Source organism: Schistocerca serialis, chromosome 10 (genome assembly GCF_023864345.2).
Source record: "Schistocerca serialis cubense isolate TAMUIC-IGC-003099 chromosome 10, iqSchSeri2.2, whole genome shotgun sequence".
NCBI lineage: Eukaryota > Metazoa > Arthropoda > Insecta > Orthoptera > Acrididae > Schistocerca > Schistocerca serialis.
The window spans coordinates 238,021,716-238,041,498 of NC_064647.1; the positions used below are offsets into that span (position 1 = coordinate 238,021,716).

The 19,783-nt window shown below is 48.1% G+C and overlaps 1 protein-coding gene across 3 annotated transcripts in view; it reads right to left on the bottom strand.

The window, feature by feature from the left end:
- Positions 1–19,783, bottom strand: part of LOC126424764 (putative mediator of RNA polymerase II transcription subunit 12) — a 454,189-nt gene that overhangs the window by 208,459 nt on the left and 225,947 nt on the right. For all 3 annotated transcript variants that reach the window (XM_050087514.1, XM_050087513.1, XM_050087515.1), the window contains one exon: positions 16,340–18,154. In XM_050087514.1, the coding sequence (XP_049943471.1) occupies positions 16,340–18,154 (1,815 nt within the window). The remainder of the gene's footprint in view (positions 1–16,339; positions 18,155–19,783) is intronic.

The following is a 19,783-nucleotide window of genomic DNA, read 5'->3' on the forward strand; positions in this document are numbered from 1 at the left end:
GCTAGAAACGGAAGTATCGAGTGGAACCGAAGGCATTCTTGCGCAAGCCGACCAATCAGAAACGAGAGTGTCGTGTGGAACTATAGGCATTCTTGTGCAATCCGATCACTTAGAAATGAAAGGGTCGTGTGAAACAAATTAATTCGTGTGCACCCAAGTACAAGATAAACGAAATAAAAGGCCAGGCAGCGGAATAGCTAGAGGCAGAGATTCAGACGCAGATTCAGAGCCAGTGCCAGCAGTTTGGAGATCCCACAGCGAGACGCCAGTAGGGCTGAGTAGGCCCGTAGCAGCCGATACAGCTGATAAAGACTTCAACTACGAGAAGACGGTGATAGATGTGGTGTCACCGCCAGACACCACACTTGCTAGGTGGTAGCTTTAAATCGGCCGCGGTCCATTAGTACATGTCGGACCCGCGTGTCGCCACTGTCAGTGATAGCAGACCGAGCGCCACCACACGGCAGGTCTCGAGAGACTTACTAGCACTCGTCCCAGTTGTACGGACGACTTAGCTAGCGATGCAACACTGACGAAGCCTCGCTTATTTGCAGAGAAGATAGATAGAATAGCCTTCAGCTAAGTCAATGGCTACGACCTAGCAAGGCGCCATTAACAGTTGCTATTATTTATACCGTACCGTCAAGAACGATGTATACAAATGATGGATTAAAGTTAAGTATTCCAGTAGCTACGTACTTTTCTTTATAGCATTCATTCCGTATCCTGTTTGAGACCTGACGCCAGCCTGCGTGAGTTTGACGCGTGCATTTCGGCCTCCTCTCTCAATTAGTGTGCGTAGTTTGGCTAACTGCCAACACTACAATAGACTGTGGTGGACACTCAAGAACTGCAGGTCGAGTAGGGTTTTTAGAGTTTTATTGGAATAGTGTTGAACAGAGGCTGTCAGTCTTTGTCTCAATTACTTAGAGAGATTTCAGTGCTAACCAAGAACAAGTGATTGCTTTGTAATTGTTTCTTATATATACCGGCAATTAGCTTTGAAGTAGCAAGTCCGAACAAATAGACTGAATCTTACTAAGGGTTTATGGTCCAACACCTCACCTAAGTATATGTGAGAATAAACTTGATAGAAACTAACCAATCTTTCCTGCCTATCGCAATTCTGTAACCTATTTTCAGGAAACTTATTTGCTTCAAACCAAGGAGATTCTCCCCCCCCCCCCCCTCATCACCGATATAAAGGTTGACAGCAATTTGTAACTAACCTATTGTCGATAACGTCCCGATTGCGCTAAGCAGTTCGCACTTACTTCCTTCTGGTATAGTGAGGCTGTGCCGCCCGGACGCGACACTTGAATCTTGATAACCTGCCACTGTAGCAGCAGTAGCCGATCTAGCAACTTCGCCAGACACTTGTTGTCCTATATAGGCGTTGCCGACTGCAGCGCCGTGTTCTGCCTGTTTACATGTCTCTGTATTTGAATACGCAAGCCTATAGCAGTTCCTTAGGCGCTTCGGTGTGTGACCGCCATCGTCCTCATCACGAGAGGGAGATTCGTGGGCGCAGACTGAGCCCTGTTACGTCAGACCAGCCGCGCCCGCCGCTCGAGCTTGGCTCGCCCGCCGGCTGGCAGACCCAGCACGGCCTGGAATTGGGGTCACGGCCCGTGCTCGCTGCCCGGCGCTCGCCGCCTCGGCGCATCATCGGCCGCCGCACCAGTCACCACATTTAGTGCGGCCAGCGCAGTTCTCCGCTATGCACACGTATCACCATCGTCACCCCATCATCTTGCGGTCACGGCTTAGGCAAGACGGCTGGTCCGACACTCGACGCCTTCTGGTCATTTCTTCTACCGTACGTCTGGCGACACTTCAGGATGGTTTGTGGTATTTTATTGCCACCCGTGCGGCTGCAACGAGCGGACCGTGAGAAGTTCCCGGTCTGATGATGAAAGATCAGTCGGTTGCGTTACGAGAAATTTGCCCACACTTACAATGTAGGTTCGTTCTAGGTGAATTCACTCTGTCGAACATTTTTCAAATGAGTACAGTCAAAGGTAGATCCTCTTGGGGCTACAGATGACCAGCCTATATACCTTTTTACATTCTTACGGGTTTTTATTTCGGCCGACCGTATGGAAGCAACGGTGCACCGTAATTTCTTCTTACATACATATTTTCTCCTTCTATTAACGTTCTAAGCTGCAGTACATTATTTCATCTATTTGCTGAGATTGAATTACTAGTTCATATTAACATTTTTTTATTACTATACGTTGCAAATACAGTATTTTGATAGCTAAGTTAATTATGGTTGGAAACTACCTTATAAACACTTAAGGGACTACAGATAAAGATAGAGCAAAGGGTACCTGTAGAAGGACACTGCCTTGGAATCCTGCCATGTTTCACATTCTACCTCCTGGTTCCTACTCACATCTATACAACGATCACCCACAACATCACGACCACCCAGCATGTCCACCTTCGGCACGGATACAAGCGGCGTCGCGTCGTAGGATGGTAGTAACGAGGCCTCGGTAGGCCGCTGGAGGGAGTCGGCACCACGTTTCGACACCCGGGCGGTGAGCTCTGACGCAACGTTGAATAACATCCGAGATGTGTTCTATCTGGCGGGCTGGGAGGCCAGCACGTCAGCTGCAACTCGCCACTGTGCTCTTCGAACCACTCCATGATGCCCCTGACCTTGTCACTTGGCGCATTATCTTGATGAAAAATGCCACTGCTGCCGGGAAACATGATCCTCATGAAGGGGTGTAAGTGGTCTCGAGGCAGTGTGCGGTACTCCTTGGCTGTCACGGTGGCTTGTACCGGCTCCACTGCACCTACGGATGCCTACATTAATGTTCCCCAGTGCATAATGGGACCGCCGCCGGCTTGTCCCGCAAAATACAGGTGTCGAGGAGCTGTTCCCGCGGAAGACGACGGATTTTCGCCCTCCCATCGGCACGATGAAGAAGGTATCGGGTTTCATCAGGCCGTGCGACGCTCTGCCACTGCGCCAACGTCCAGTGTCGATGGTCACGTGCACATTTCAGTCGGAGTTCCCAAATTCGTGGTGTCAACATTGCCACACGGATGGGTCGTCGGCTGCTGACGCCTATCGTTACGAGTATTCGGTCCACTGCGTGTGCAGACACACTTGTACTCCGCCCAGCACTGAGGTCTGGTGTTAGTTCCGCCACAGTTCGCCGCCTGTCCTGTCTCACAAGGGGAGGCCGCCAATTGTGAAATTCAGATTCGTTTCATACTGCGCATAATAAAAGCTCATGGCCAGAGGTGTAATGTGACAAAGCACCAAGATGCACTTCTCAGCCTTTGTCGAGAAAATCGACAGCTAAAAACAGTTGCGGTGAAATACTCTCTACGATTAATAGTTTTCTACAGCGTCGTGGCGCAGCGGTAAGCGCTCGGGTTCGTAATCCGAAGGTCGCCGGATCGAATCTCGCACCATGCAACTATTTTTATTATTTGTTTTTTGTAATTCAAATGTATATATACACGCACACACACGATAGAACAATTTTTCAGAACGTCAATCAGTTGTGTTTCCCAACAGATAATTTAAAAAAACTATTGTTCTTGTGAAAACGCATCGTTTATCAGATGTGCTCGATGTCGTGCTGTTTCCTGCTTTCCATGTTTCTGTGATAACTATCACTCTGGTTCGTGCGATACTCCAGCTACTTCTGGTCACTAATTGTTAATTACGTGCGAGTGTATACCGAACTTGACAATAAATTGTATCCACTTGAATATTATTTGTGATATTGTGTTTTATTTCAAATATTATTTTTCCACGACAAAGACTTTCAACATCATATTATACGCATAATTGTTGCAACTGATTGCCGGAAATTATATACATGTGTGTGTGTGTGTGTGTGTGTGTGGATGTGTGTGTGTGTGTGTGTGTGTGTGTGTGTGTGTGTGTGTGTGTATATATACATTTGGATTACAAAAAACAAATAATAAAAAAAAGTTGCATGGCGCGAGATTCGATCCAGCGACCTTCCGATTACGAACCCGAGCGCTTACCGCTGCGCCACGACGCTGCAGAAAACTATTAATCGTAGAGAGTATTTCACCGCAACGGTTTCTTTTAACTGTCGATTTTCTCGACAACGGCTGAGAAGTGCATCTTGGTGCTTTGCCACATTACACCTCTGGCCATGCGCTTTTATTATGCGCAGTATGAATCGAATCTGAATTTCACAATTGGCGGTCTCCCCTTGTCAGCAGTCTTCCAAGCCGACGATATCCGACATCTGTAATGAGGGGTGGACGGCCAAGCCCACGACGTCTGGACGTGGTTTCGCCGCGTGCTGAAGACACTCGCCACGGCACTCCTCGAACACACGACAGGTCGTGCAGTTTGCGAAATCCTTGTGCCGAGCCTCGGAGCCGTCACAATCTGCCGTCGGTCGAACTCAGATAGATCGCGCACCTTCCCCATTCTACACACGGACAGCACTGTGCGTTTGTCTGACTAGTAGTCAATCCTCGCCAGAACGAGTTTGTATCGACAGTAGGTAGGTGGTCATAACACTGTGGCTGATCAGTGTACATATTACCAATTTAAAGCTTCCGACGCGTTTTAGTGTCTGCATATGAAGGCAAATCTCAGGAACTACTGTGGTGATTTTAGTACGGTTTTCACTAATAGATGAGAATGATTCACGAGGAAGGTTTCTGTGTTTAATTTATTTGCGCTACTCCACCATGTAGTCCGCCACTAGACAATTAGTGTTACCAGTCCGTAGCCCGGGCAGGTACCTTACAATAAACTGTTCTAGAAAAGTTTCGCATATTTTGCAAACGAGACAGGGAGCGAAAGAATGCGTCTTCCAAAACTGGAACTATTCTACTGTGAAAAACAAAACAGTATCCACAGTAAAAGCAGTCAGCTGGAAGCCTCCACACTGCCGCAGTCTGTGTGTGTGACGCACAAGCGGTTCTGCACGTCACTGTTCAGGCCTGTCCCACTTTTGTGACGTCATCCAGTGTGCGAGCAGCTTCGCTCAGGTCGCACTGCAAGCTTCAACTGGCAGTAGGCCTGCACGCCAGCGGACACTACAGGCCGCTGCTCTGTGCTGATTCCTGCCTCCTGCAAGACGATTTCTTGTCTGTTGCGATTCTCTCATTGCTTTTCATTCGCTGAAACGTTTGTACCCAGCAGATAAAGTAGTCCAGACTATCCATGATGCCCTCCTCCAACTACAACGACGGGGGACGGAGGTGTCTTTGTGCTGGTGACCAGGGCACATGGGAACTGTGGGGAACGAAAGGGGGGATCTAGCAGGCAAGGAGGCGTGTCTCGATCCTCGGGTATTTCATGTGCCATCCCCCCGCACGCTGTGACCTCGCTGTCGAGCTCCAGAGTCTTGCGTCGGTGGAAGGAAGAGTGGCTGGAAGTGACCGACAGTAAGCTTCGTGTAGTAAAGCCCACATCTCGACCACAGCGTACCTCCTTCCAGACGGGACGAGGTCCTCCTGACTAGTCTTCGCACAAGCCACACACAGCCCTATGACACACGGCTTCCTTCTCCGGCGAGAGGACCCTCCAAAGCGTGGCGCTTGTGGGGTGCTGATCACTCTGTGCCACATTTTATTGGGCTGCGTTTTCATTTCCGACCAGCGGCCCGCGGCTGATTTGCCGACCGATCTGCAATGTATGAGCAAACGAATGTGGTTAGGGTTTAAACGTTTTGTGAATCGTCCGACGTTTTTAGCAAGAGTTTAGGGCGATGGCTTTAAAACGTTTGCAGGGTGGTTCGCCCACATTTTACGTCAGCCAGTGACACTTCCTTGCGCCTTCCTTTTAGCTCTTTTGTCGTTTTACTTCTGAATTTAATCTCTTGTATACCATCTTTTACTCTTTCCCGTTGCCTTAGCGTGTATGAGCACATTTTAGTAATTTTTTCCACATTCGATTCTGAGCCAGATCGCTGGTGGATCATCAGCGATCGGCTTGTTATCTTTGGCGCGTCCCCGGGCATGAGCATCTTTGCGTTTTCGGCTGGGGCGCGCGGGACGGCGAGAGGCGGTCGGTTTGGGGCGGCCGGTCAGACTGGCGGAGTTGTGGCTCGGGCGTAAGCACACGTGTGATGTCTGTTACGCTGGGGCTGTTTGCTAATCGTGAAACTCCTGCGTCGGTTACTGGTTGCCTGGAAGGCATTTCGTATAAACTGTGCCGAGCTTCGCAGTGAGAGGGGAGTACGGAGTTGGTGTCGGCCTAGATGTTTGTACAAATTGAGGTGCCTGTGTGAGAAGCAAAGCGTGGGCATGTCGGTTACTTCGTCCTTCTGGCAGCCACCGCAAGCGGATGTTCGGCCGGAATGCCTACAGTTTGTGGTGAGCATAGTGTGAACTAGTTCTCGTAGGATGTGCTCCCAGCCTGACTCTTAGCCTGTGTTACTTGTTGGAGCCGACCCCTCGTCAGTTACTGCTACCGGGTGTCCTGTAAGATTTCACAGCAAAACTGTATTTTTTGTGGCATTCTGTGTTTCTGGCTCAGCCTCCGCCTAGATATGGGAAAGGTTTGGAATTCCTTAATGCTGTAATTTAAACATACAAAAAAAATTCTTCTTTCAGAATAAGCGCCTGTTTCTTTGGGACACTGCAGTTCAAACAGGAGTGGCGTAATGTTAATGAGTATTTGTTATTCGTCAAATGAAGTGTATTTAATGTCTTGCAGTTTTCTGGGGCACGCAGCTGTGTTATTAAACTCATTTTGAAGTGTTCTGTCGGGTGAATGACTGCTCCCCACTTCAGTGTATTCCTTTGAGTAATATTGTAACTTTTTTGGATATTTGTCAGTGGGGTGTATTGATTCAATTTTGTTTTCCTCTTTCTTTTGAATTACGGAGAATTGTTTAGTTTATCCGATTAATGGCTTAACTCGCGCTTCACGCACTAAATCAGCTGATATTGATTTTTTTTTAAATTCCTATTTAATGTCAGACAGATTCAAATAACTTCATTTATGTTATTTGAAATAAATGTGTTGGATTGACCTTAACGAATTATGTGCAATGGAAGTAAGGGACCCAGTCCTTCACTGGTGCTTAACAGTGGTGCGTGGTTCCGGTGGTGAGCCCCGCGCACGGACCAGTTACTTCTCATGTGTCTCAGGGCGCTGACAGCCTCGCCGATGAGCGCCGTAAGCAACACACACGCACACACACACACTCCTACAAGACGTGTTCAAGAAGAAGGCATCGCCGAAAGTCGGCGGCACGGCCTGGACAATGGGTTGAAGGATCCTATCGCGATACCGCACAGCCCTCAAATTACCTACGCCAGCGATAAGAGGGGTCCGGCATCCATACTGACAGCGGCTCAAACGTGACTGACCCAAGCTGCTTATAAACCCTTTGTCCCTGCACGCCTGACTCGTGCATTTGTACTTGATCGCTTCAATCCTCTCCTACGACCATCGTCAAGGTTCCAGACGAATCCAGCATTCTTCCGCGAATAGAAAACTGTGACGTTTACGACAATTCGCGGGCGTAGAACTGTATACGCCGTTGTGGCGATGCAACCCTGTAGCAAAAGACAGGTGACGGCCAGTCCACAAGTGGCAGATGGTCGCGCCTTACGGGCCGGGACTTTGGATGGAGGAGGCCAAGCAGTCCTGCAGCGGCGGCAGATCGTAGCAAATCCCGTATCAGATTTGGCGCCAAGACACATTAATATCCAGTATCAAATTTTAATGTTTATCTGATTAAGAAAACAGTCTGACAATGCTGAAGATTTTACCCACAATGATGTCTATAGGATTTCAATCTCATCAAATAACAACTAGCTTAGAGAAACCTGAAACTTCCCCGCAGATTAAAACTGTGTGCCGGACCGAGATTCGAACTCGGAAACTTTGCCTTTCGCGGGAGACCGTCTGCGAAGTTTGGAAGGTAGGAGACGAGGTACCGGCGCAACTAAAGCTTTGAGGACAGATCTTGCCTCGTGCTTGGATAGATCAGATGGTAGGGCACTTGCCCACGAGAGGTAATGGTCCCGAGTTCGAGTCTCGGTCCAATCCGCCAAGAAGTTTCATATGAGGGCATACTCCGCTGCAGAGTGAAAATTTCATTCTGGGAACTAGCTCGTAGCCCGCTGCTTCGCTCGCGCTTTCGTAGTAATTACAACAAAAATAATTTTATAAACATACGAGTATATCACGCATACTATGAAATTAATGTATTAAAGGGACGTTTCTATTTCTACGGAATTCTGACAAAGCCGATTTGTTGTGGTGACTATCAAATAGCTTTCTTTGATTTGTTCAGAAATTGCAATACATCAAAACTTTCCACACTAAGTAAGGCCACAGAAGCATTTTGTCATTTCCGAATGTATTTCTGACGAAAAGATTCTGGTTGCTGGAATCAGAGATTTTTGTTAATCCTGCCTTTTGAATTATTGTGGTGATATTTCCATACAAACTTTCATCTCCTACCATATATTTATTTCTAATTGAGAAGTCAAATAACAATTTTCAAAGATTTAATTTTAAAAAGTTTCAATGTAACGAAATATTTTCGAGATAACTTCCATCCCATATTTCACTCTCTTAGGAATGGTATTTCGAAAAATGACTTTTATGCGATACCTACAGTCTAAAGTCAACAACCTCGACAACTTTCAATTTTTTATCCCTAGCGGTTTAGGCTGGGTGGTGACGAGTCAATGATTCAGGCAGCACATTTCCTGTTATATATCAAGATGGACTCCCAGAAGCTAAAAACAGAATTAATTTAATGTTACGATCGTTGGCGAACACAGTCAATCCGTCACAAAAGTGTACCATCACAAGCAGATAGGAAACTACACTGCAGAGCCAAAGAAACTGGTACACCTGCCTAACATCGCATAGGGCCCCATCTAGCAAGCAGAAGTGCCGCAACACGACGTGGCGTGGACTCGACTAAAGTCTGAAGGAGTGCTGGAGGGAAGTGACACCATGAATCAATCAGAGCTGTCCACAAATCAGTAAGAGTATGACGGGGTGGAGGTCTCTTCTGAACACACGTTGCAAGGAATCCAAGATATGCTCAATAATTTTCATGTCTTGTGAGTTCGGTGGCCAGCGGAAGTGTTTAAACTCAGAAGAGTGTTGCTGGAGCCACTCTGTAGCAATTCTGGACGGGTGGAGTGTCGCATTGTCCTGCTGGAATTGCCCAAATCCGAAAGCACAATGGACATGAATGGATCCAACTGATGATACAAAATGCTTACGTACGTGTCACCTGTAACAGTCGTATCTAGACGTATCAGGGGTTCCATATCACTCCAACTGCACACGTCACACACTATTATAGAGCCTGACATGCAGGGTCCATGGATTCATGAGGTTGTCTCCATACCCGTACACGTCCATCCGCTCGATGTAATTTGAAACGAGACTCGTCCGACCAGGCAACATGTTTCCAGTCATCAATGTAGGTGTTGACGGGCCCAGGCGAGCCGTAAAGTTTTGTGTGGTGCAGTCATCAAGGGTACAGGAGTGGGCCTTCGGCTCCGAAAGCCCATCGCGAGGATGTTTCGTTGAATAGTTCGTACGCTGACACATGTTGATGGCCCAGCATGAGAAATCTGAAGCAATTTGCGGAAGGCTTGCCCTTCTGTCACGTTGAACGACTCTCTTCAGTCGTTGTTGGTTCCGTTTTTGCACGATGTTTTTCCGGCCGCAGCGATGTCGGAGATTTGATGTTTCGGCGAATTCCTGATAATCATGGTACACTCGTGAAATAGTCGTACGGGAAAATCTCCAGATCATCGCTACCTCGGTGATGCTGTGTCCCATCGCTCGTGCATAGCAGCAGTAACCTATCTAACAACTGCATTAGACATCTGTCTTATACAGGGTAAGTTGGTTCAAATGGCTCTGAGCACTATGCGACTTAATTTCTGAGGTCATCAGTCGCCTAGAACTTAGAACTAATTAAACCTAACTAACCTAAGGACATCACACACATCCATGCCCGAGGCAGGATTCGAACCTGCGACCGTAGCGGTCGCGCGGTTCCAGACTGTAGCGCCTTTAACCGCTTGGCCACCCCGGCCGGCTACAGGGTAAGTCACCTAACATTACCGCTGGATATATTTCGTAAACCACATCAAATACTGACGAATCGATTCCACAGACCGAACGCGAGGAGAGGGGCTAGTGTAACTGGTTAATACAAACCATAAAAAAATGCACGGAAGTATGTTTTTAACACAAACCTACGTTTTTTTAAATGGAACCCCGTTAGTTTTGTTAGCACATCTGAACATATAAACAAATACGTAATCAGTGCCGTTTGTTGCATTGTAAAATGTTAATTACATCCGGAGATATTGTAACCTAAAGTTGACGCTTGAAACCTCCGACGTTCAGTTGCGTGTTGTAACAAACACGGGCCATGGTCGGCGAGCAGCATCTGCAGGGACATGTTTACGATGACAACCGTGTTTACGAGTGTGGCTGTAGTGCACTGTTGTGGTTTGGTCTAGCTGTCGCAGTGTCCGCATGTAGCGCTTACTGCTATTGTTATTCTGCATTCGTCTCCGCACGCAGACCAACTGTAGTACACCGTGTTACCAGACGTCTGTGATAGTGTAGTGTTGTAGGAACTGTGACCATGGTGTATTCGAACTCTGAAAAGGCGGAGATGATACTCATCTATGGCGAGTGTCGACGAAATGCGGCATCCAACGTGCCGCACATTGCAAAACATCTACCGCCAACTGTATGCAACAGGTATGGTCGTAGCACGCAAACGGGTCCGTAACAGGCCCGTCACAGGAGAAGCGGGTGCAGTTGGTGCGTTAGCTGCTGTTGCCATGAACCCACACATGAGTACACGGGACACTGCGAGAGCCGGTGGACTGAGTCAAAGAAGTGTCATGCGCATACTGCATCGTCACCGCTTTCACCGTTTCATGTGTCCCTACATCAGCAATTACATGGTGATGACTTTAATCATCGAGTGCAATTCTGTCAATGGGCATTAACAGAGAATGCGTTGCAGTTCTACCTGTTTACCGATGAAGCGGGTTTCACAAACCACGGGGCAGTGAATCTACGGAACATGCATTACTGGTCCGTGGACAATCCTCGCTGGCTCAGTCAGGTAGAGCGACAGCGACCGTGGACTGTAAATGTATGGTGCGGAATCATTGGCGACCACCTCATTGGTACTCACTTAATTGCAGGGGCCCAAACAGCTGCAACATACATCGCGTTTCTACAGAATGATCTGCCAACGTTGCTCGAAAATGTCCCACTGGAAACGCGTCGACGTATGTGGTATCAGCATGATGGTGCACCTGCACATTCCGCAATTAACACTAGGCTCACCCTTGACAGGATGTTCGACGGGCGTTTCATAGGACGTGGAGGACGCATAAATTGGCCAGCCCGTTCTCCTGATCTTACACCTCTGGACTTCTTTCTGTGGGGTACGTTAAAGGAGAATGTGTACCGCGATGTGCCTACAACCCCCAGAGGATATGAAACATCATATTGTGGCAGCCTGCGGCGACATTACAGCAGATGTACTGCGGCGTGTACGACATTCATTACGCCATTGCGTGCAGCAAATAATGGCCACCACATTGAACATCTATTGGCCTGACATGTCGGGACACATTCTATTCCACTCCGTAATTGAAAACGTAAACCACGTGTGTACGTGTACCTCACCCCTCATGGTAATGTACAAGTGCGTCAGTGAAAAAGACCAATAAAAAGGTGTTAGCATGTGGACGTAATGTGCTGTTCCAGTCTCTTCTGTACCTAAGGTCCATCACCGTTCCCTTTGGATCCCTACGTAATTCGGTGCTCTCCGATACACACGATCGAACAGCGGAGGAGTGGTACTCAAGCGTCAACTTTAGGTTACAATATCTGCGGATGTAATTAACATTTTACAATGCAACAAACGGCATTGATTACGTATTTGTTTGTGTGTTCAGATGTGCTAACAAAACTAACGGGGTTCCATTTTAAAAAACGTAGGTTTGTGTTAAAAACATGCTTCCGTGCATTTTTGTATGGTTTGTGTTAAACAATTACACTAGCCCCTCTCCTCACGTTCGGTCTGTGGAATCGGTTCGTCAGTATTTGATGTGGTTTACGAAATATATCCAGCGGTAACGTTAGGTGACTCACCCTGTATCGGCGTATTCAGTCTGCTTACATACCTCTGTACGTGAATACGCATGCCTATACCAACTTCTTTGTGTAGTACCATTGCCACAGATACTACTACAACGCCGCGCCAACACAAGGTTGGCAGCCCGTCGTCTGCACTCTAGCGGGCTGTGCAGCTCGACGGAACTGGAGTGTGCCTCGTTCACTTCTTAGCTAGATTTCGACCCAGGCAGACGCACTTTCATAATCGGCCCTCGGCCATTTCTGTAATGTTTGCACTGATTCTGTGAGGCGGGCCCATCAGGCTTAGTCAAATATGGTTCAAATGGCTCTGAGCACTATGGGACTTAACATCTGAGGTCATCAGTCGCCTAGAACTTAGAACTACTTAAACCTAACTAACCTAAGGACATCACGCACATCCATACCCGAGGCAGGATTCGAACCTGCGACCGTAGCAGTCGCGCGGTTCCGGATAGAGCCGCTCGGCCACCGCGTCGGGCGCTACTGATCTGCACTGTCACTTTATCCGCCGTAGTTTTGTGTTATTTTGACATAATTCGTGTTAGCGTGCGACGATCTCTGTCATTCAGTTTTGATATGCGCCCACTATTACGTTTACACGATGACGTCTTTCCATGTTTTGCATAGGCTGTCGTGACTGTTGAAACAGTTGCCCCTGAGACATTCAACAAGTTGGCTGTCTTGGTTACTGATGCGCCAGCTTATCGGGCCCCCACAGTTCGCCCTCTTTGGAACTCTGTTAGGTCTCTCATTGGACGTCGACCTCGGCCTCTGAATGCAAATACGAAGTGCGCACTACTCGTAAACAACCCGCACTGATACCTAGTCCATACTGAACACGCACATTCCAGCGCGACATGTGCCTGATCTACGTTGTTCACCGTCAAACACAACCATCCCATTACTACCACTGTTCACATTATCTTGCCTATCCCCTGCAGAACGTACAGTCCATGTCCGCACCTGTCTTTTGAGCCTATGTTATCTTCTACTAATGGATCCTTACACAACGCGGGAATGATGCACAGTTCCGTGTGGATATCTTATTTGCAGAGGAGCATGCTTCATCCGAGACAGTATTACGAACATACACAACACACATGCTACCTGTGAGACGGTACATCAGTGGAGATTTTCCGTAAAGGTTTCGGCGGGCGTATTTGGCGACCTGTCGATAGGGCCACATTTCGTAGCTCGCCAACTTACTGGTTGTGTATACCTTCCTTTTCCTGCAACACAAGCTATTCCACTACTTGGATGATGTTTCTTATGCTGAAAGGAGGCGTAAGCAGTACATGCACGATGGTGCACCAGCACACTTTCATATGGCTCTTCGGGAAAATGTAGCACGATTCTTCCTTAACAAGTGAATCGGTCAACACTCTCCAATACCTGGGTCTTCCAGCTCCCCCCGACTGAAACCGGTTGGTTTTCTTGGGGGGGGGGGGGGGGGGGAGATGGGGGCAGATATTTAAAATTTTCACTGTGCAGCCTTCATTTCGGTAATTTTTATACCTGTTAGCGCCCGCCATCTTTGGAAGTGGGATTATCACCACTTTTCATTGTCTAAGGGTATCTCGCCGCTCTGATTTTTCCTTATATGCCATGCAGAATAGTTTGGTCCCGGTTCTCTCTCCCAAGGATCTCAATATTGTCGTCTAATACGGAGCCTTATTTCCATTTACGTATGATACTGCAGTATTTGTGCTGCTCATAACTACGACAGGCAAGCATGACCGGAACTATCCGCCGACACCGGGCAAGCTACTTTCAAGTAAAATGTCTCCCCTATACGGGAATATACATAATGGATGTACGAGTGCAGATTGTAGACACGTGGTTGAATATCAATGGAAGTTTGGGTCTGGCCGAAAAGTTTGCTCGGGTAGCCTAAAGGTAAAGCGACCGCTCGCGATAATCGGCAAATCCGAGTTCAGTTTCTGGTTCGGCAAAAATTTTCACTGTCGTCATTCCTATAAACAGCTGATGGTTGTTCGTGTTCGCAACAGCAAATACATTTAATAATTTCATAATGGCTGTAGTCGCCACAGTGCCTGTTCTTTCGGACATCCACGTCCGAAACAACATGGCATCGTGCGTTCGAACAACACAGCCACTGCAATATCGCAATTCCTTCTTCTCCTTCCGTAATATGCCATCAAATTTCTTTCCTTCAAATAACTTTCTACACTCCCAGTTCCGTCGAATAAATTCCACTACATCATTACATACAACTGATTCGAAGATTCGTTCATGTCGGTTGACTCCTCCGAATTCAAGGTCCGTAGTACAAGGGACACTTGTCTCTTTGTTAACCACTTCATTCTTTCTTTGCCATAAGCATTATCCACGTTGACTTCAATGTGATATTCGACTTTATCAGTGACATGCAGTCATGTCGGAGGCTGCATACATCTATTTTCAAGACTCTACGTGCAATTGTATTCGTTGATGACCCTAATTCTGTCAATTTTACGATGTTACATAAATTTCCCCAGAGGATTTACTCCCTACCGGCTGCCATCAGTGGACTAGGTGTGTATAAATGTGAAGCTTTCATCAATCCAAAAGTCCTTTGGAATATAACATTGCTTTACCAAACATACTGTTGTGATCCCACTGTGGATCGCATGCCCTTGCCTCCAACCGACGTGAAAACTGGCCACCCAGGTACATATTTATACGTTTATTTACTTAATTATTCGGTTGTTTACCTTGGCGGGACGAGAGCTCACTCTTAAATCCAAAAGACAGTGACAGAGGGTTGCAACCTACCTCTCCCCCACCCCCTCCACCCTGATGCTATTCTATCTGCAATACAACAAGCAATAGTGGAAAGAAAGGAGAATTTTGAAAAGGGAATTAACATTCAGCTAGAGCAACAACAAAAAATTTGAGGATCGCCAGTGACATTGTAACTTTGTTAGACATGATATCGGACTTGGGAAATCAGTGAAATTGAAAGGATATCAACAAAAGTAAAAAGGATAAGGACAGAAGTCCAATTAAGTCAGGTGGTGATGAGGATATCAGATTAGGAAATGAGACATTACAGCAGTGGAAGAGATCTGAAATTTGACAGCAAAAAACCGGGAATGACAGGAGTGATAAGAATATAAAATGCAGAATGGGAGTGGTCAGAAAAATTTGCCCGAAAGCACAGACAAGAAGAGAATGGAAGCTTTTGAAACGTATTGTGTAGTAGCAGCCGGCCGGGGTGGCCGATCGGTTCTAGGCGCTACAGTCTGGAACGGCGCTATCGCTACGGTCGCAGGTTCGAATCCTGCCTCGGGCATGGATGTGTGTGATGTCCTTAGGTTAGTTAGGTTTAAGTAGTTCTAAGTTCTAGGGGACTGATGACCTTAACAGTTAAGTCCCATAGTGCTCAGAGCCATTTTGTTTTAGCAGTAGCAGATGAGGTACGCAGATTTGACAGATCTTACAGCTTCAAGTAATACCTAATTTTGTAATGATTGGGAAGTGTGGAGGAGAAGAAGAGGCGGTAAAAATTGAAGAGGGAGGCTAATCTTTAAATACAATAAAGAGGTTCATACAGAATTAGGGTGTAATATTTATGCAGATATGGGAAGACTTGCTCAAGGTGGGCGAGACATACAGAGCTGTGTCAAATCAGTTTGGACTGATGACTACAACTTAGCATTATGAATTCTAAAATAGATAAAAATACTGAAGATTAACTGGGATAATTAATGAAGAGGTACTGAATAAAACTGACGAGAAAAGAAATTTATGTGACAACTTGACAAAAAGAAATGGTCGGTTTATATGATGTATGCTGAACCATCAAGGTTCAAATGGCTCTGAGCACTGTGGGACTTAACAGCTGAGGTCATCAGTCGCCTAGAACTTACAACTAGTTAAACCTAAGGACATCACACACATCCATGCCCGAGGCAGGATTCGAACCTGCGACTGTAGCGGTAGCGCGGTTCCAGACTGAAGCGCCACGAACCGCTCGGCCACCCGGCCGGCTGAACCATCAAGGAATCGTGACTTTGGTAAGAGAGGGAAGAATGGGAGCAAAACTAGTAGAGGATGACCAAGGCTGGACTACAGCACGCAGGTTCAAGTGGATGCACGTTGCAGTAGTGATGCAGAGATGTAGAGTCTTCCAACAGATGTCCACAACACAGCAACAACACATACGCGAAGCATTTTAAAATCACTTACTTGCTCCAGCTTCCGATGCAGTGTCTGCTGGATGCCGTACTTCTTGAGGACCTCGCTGCTGAGGGGGCGAAGCACGACGCGGGCTTGGAGTGTGCTGGCCAGCCGCTTCGGACTCAGCCTCTCCAGCACCACGCGTGGCTGGAAGACAGGAGAGCCCCACTTCTGCTGTGTATCCACGAGCTGCTGTAGGTACACTCGCTGTCGCGTCGCCACCGGTTCGGGAGCTGGGATGGTATAGCGAGAACCGGGTGGAAGCAGTTGCAGCTGCTTCTCTTCCACCTGCGTTGCGAGCTGATCTTGCAGTCGACAGTGTGACAGAGACGGGAGCCGATTCGAGAGCGGCGGTTCCTGTTGCTTTACCTCGCAATTCTCTGTGCCCAGTGGCAGCGTTTCCAGTTGTATGTGGGGCTCCTTAGGTTTCAGAAGCCCCGGATGGTTCGGTGACGACGACTGTTGCTGCTGGTGCTGCTGTTCCAATTTCCAAGAATCCTCGGGCAGCTTTTCGAGCTTTATGTGCAGCTGGTTAAGCAGAAGACCGTCCTGTTGCTTCGCAGGTGACGACTGATGCTGCACTGGCTCCTGCTGGTCAGCATCTTCGGTGAGCTTCTCGAGCTGGACGTGCAGCTGCTTATGCAGTGGAAACTGTGCTTGCTTCGGGGATAGCGACGTCTGATGTTTGACCTCCTCCTGCGGCTCACCCGCCAGCTTCTCTAGCTGGACATACAGTTCCTTTTGCAAAGAATTTTGCTGCTGCTTCGGGGACGGTGAATGCTGTCGCTCTTGCTGCTCGCATTTCGGCGACTCCCCCGGTAGTTTTTCCACGTGCACTACTAGCTGCTTTTGCAACTGGAACTGCGGCTGCTTCGGCCGGTCTGGCCACAGCTCCTTAGGAGACCGCGTTTCCTTCGGCTCCTGGGACTGCTTCTGGGGCGTGAACTGGGGCTGCCTCAGCAGCGGTCGGTGCGGTTCCTTCGGCGAATGCTGGTGCGCAGCCCTCTGTGACTGAGAGTACCACAGCGTGCGCGGGTGTGACTGCCTCGGAGACTGTGACTGCGACTGGCTCGGAGATGTGGGGTGCGACTGCCTGTGTGACTGGCTCAGAGTCTGCGCTTGCGAGTGTCTGGGAGATGCCGTGTGCGACTGGCTCGGTGAGTGTGACTGGCTCAGAGTCTGCGCTTGCGAGTGTCTGGGAGACGCCGGGTGCGACTGGCTCGGTGAGTGTGGGCGCGACTGGTTCGGAAACTGCACGTACGAGTGCCTCGGAGACTGCATGTGCGACTGGTTCGGAGATTCCGCGTGTGTGTGCCTCGGAGACTGCGGCTGCGAGTGGCTCGGAGGTTGCGGCAGTGCCTGCTTCGGAGACTGGGGGTGCGACTGGCTCGGAGACTGGGGGTATGACTGGCTGGGAGACTGGGGGTACGACTGGCTCAGAGACTGCGGGTGCGACTCCTCCAGAGGCTGCAGAACTGGCTGCCTCAGAGACTGTGTACACGACTGTCTCGGAGACTGCGGGTGCACCTGCCTCGGAGACGGCGGGTGCATCTCTCTCGGAGACTGCGGCTGTGCCAGTCTCGGAGACAGTGGGAACGATTGCCTCGGAGTCTGCACGTACGGATGCCTCGCCGACTGCGCGTGTGAATGGTTTGGTAAGTGTGATTCCGACGGTTTCGTTGAATGTGGTCGTAACTGCTTTGGTGAATACAGCTGCACTTCCTTGTTCGGGGGTTGAGACTTGGGTGGTGTCGCGTGTGGTGACACAGGCAGTGCCTCCACCCACGTTTCTTGCTGCTCCAAATGTGGTCCATCATTTGGGTCCTGCAACAAAAGAAACATTCTGTTGTACATCTATTGAGTATACCATGTACACATAAATTTTAGGTAACATTATATTTACCAGACAACAGTGTCCAACGTAACTTACACCTCAAAATACTAACGGTAATACAGAGTGCGATTTGTAAATATTTGTACTGCAATACAGAGTGTTACACAAAGGTACAGCCAAACTTTCAGGAAACATTCCTCACACACAAATAAAGAAAAGATGTTATGTGGACATGTGTCCGGAAACGCTTAATTTCCATGTTAGAGCTCATTTTAGTTTCGTCAGTATGTACTTTGCTTCCTCGATTCACCTCTAGTTGGCCCAATTGAAGGAAGGTAATGTTGACTTCGGTGCTTGTGTTGACATGCGACTCATTGCTCTACAGTACTAGCATCAAGCACATCAGTACGTAGCATCAACAGGTTAGTGTTCATCACGAACGTGGTTCTGCAGTCAGTGCAATGTTTACAAATGCGGAGTTAGCAGATGCCCATTTGATGTATGGATTAGCACGGGGCAATAGCCGTGGCGCGGTACGATTGTATCGAGACATATTTCCAGAACGAAGGTGTCCCTACAGGAAGACGTTCGAAGCAATTGATCGGCGTCTTAGGGAGCACGGAACATTCCAGCCTATGACTTGCAACTGGGGAAGAACTAGAACGACGAGGACACCTGCAATGGACGAGGCAATTCTTCGTGCAGTTGACGATAACCCTAATGTCAGCGTCAGAGAAGTTGCTGCTGTACAAGGTAACGTTGACACGTCACTGTATGGAGAGTGCTACGGGAGAACCAGTTGATTCCGTACCATGTACAGCGGGTGCAGTCACTATCAGCAGCTGATTGGCCTCCACGGGTACACTTCTGCGAATGGTTCATCCGACAATGTGTCAATCCTCATTTCAGTGCAAATGATCTCTTTACGGATGAGGCTTCATTCCAACGTGATCAAATTGTAAAGTTTCACAATCAACATGTGTGGGCTGACGAGAATCCGCACGCAATTGTGCAATCACGTCATCAACACAGATTTTCTGTGAACGTTTGGGCAGGCATTGTTGGTGATGTCTCGATTGGGCCCCATGTTCTTCCACCTACGCTCAATGGAGCACGTTATCATGATTTCATGCGGGATACTCTACCTGTGCTGCTAGAACATGTGCCTTTACAAGTACGACACAACATGTGGTTCATGCACGATGGAGCTCCTGCACATTTCAGTCGAAGTGTTCATACGCTTCTCAACAACAGATTCGGTGACCGATGGATTGGTAGAGGTGGACCAATTCCATGGCCTCCACGCTCTCCTGACCTTAACCCTCTTGACTTTCATTTATGGGGGCATTTGAAAGCTCTTGTCTACGCAACCCCGATACCAAATGTAGAGACTCTTCGTGCTCGTATTGTGGACGGCTGTGATACAATACGCCATTCTCCAGGGCTGCATCAGCGCATCAGGGATTCCATGCGACGGAGGGTTTTTTTTTTGTAACAAAGTGTTTGAAGTCACGCTGGTACGTTCTGTTGCTGTGTGTTTCCATTCCATGATTAATGTGATTTGAAGTAATAAAATGAGCTCTAACATGGAAAGTAAGCGTTTCCGGACACATGTCCAC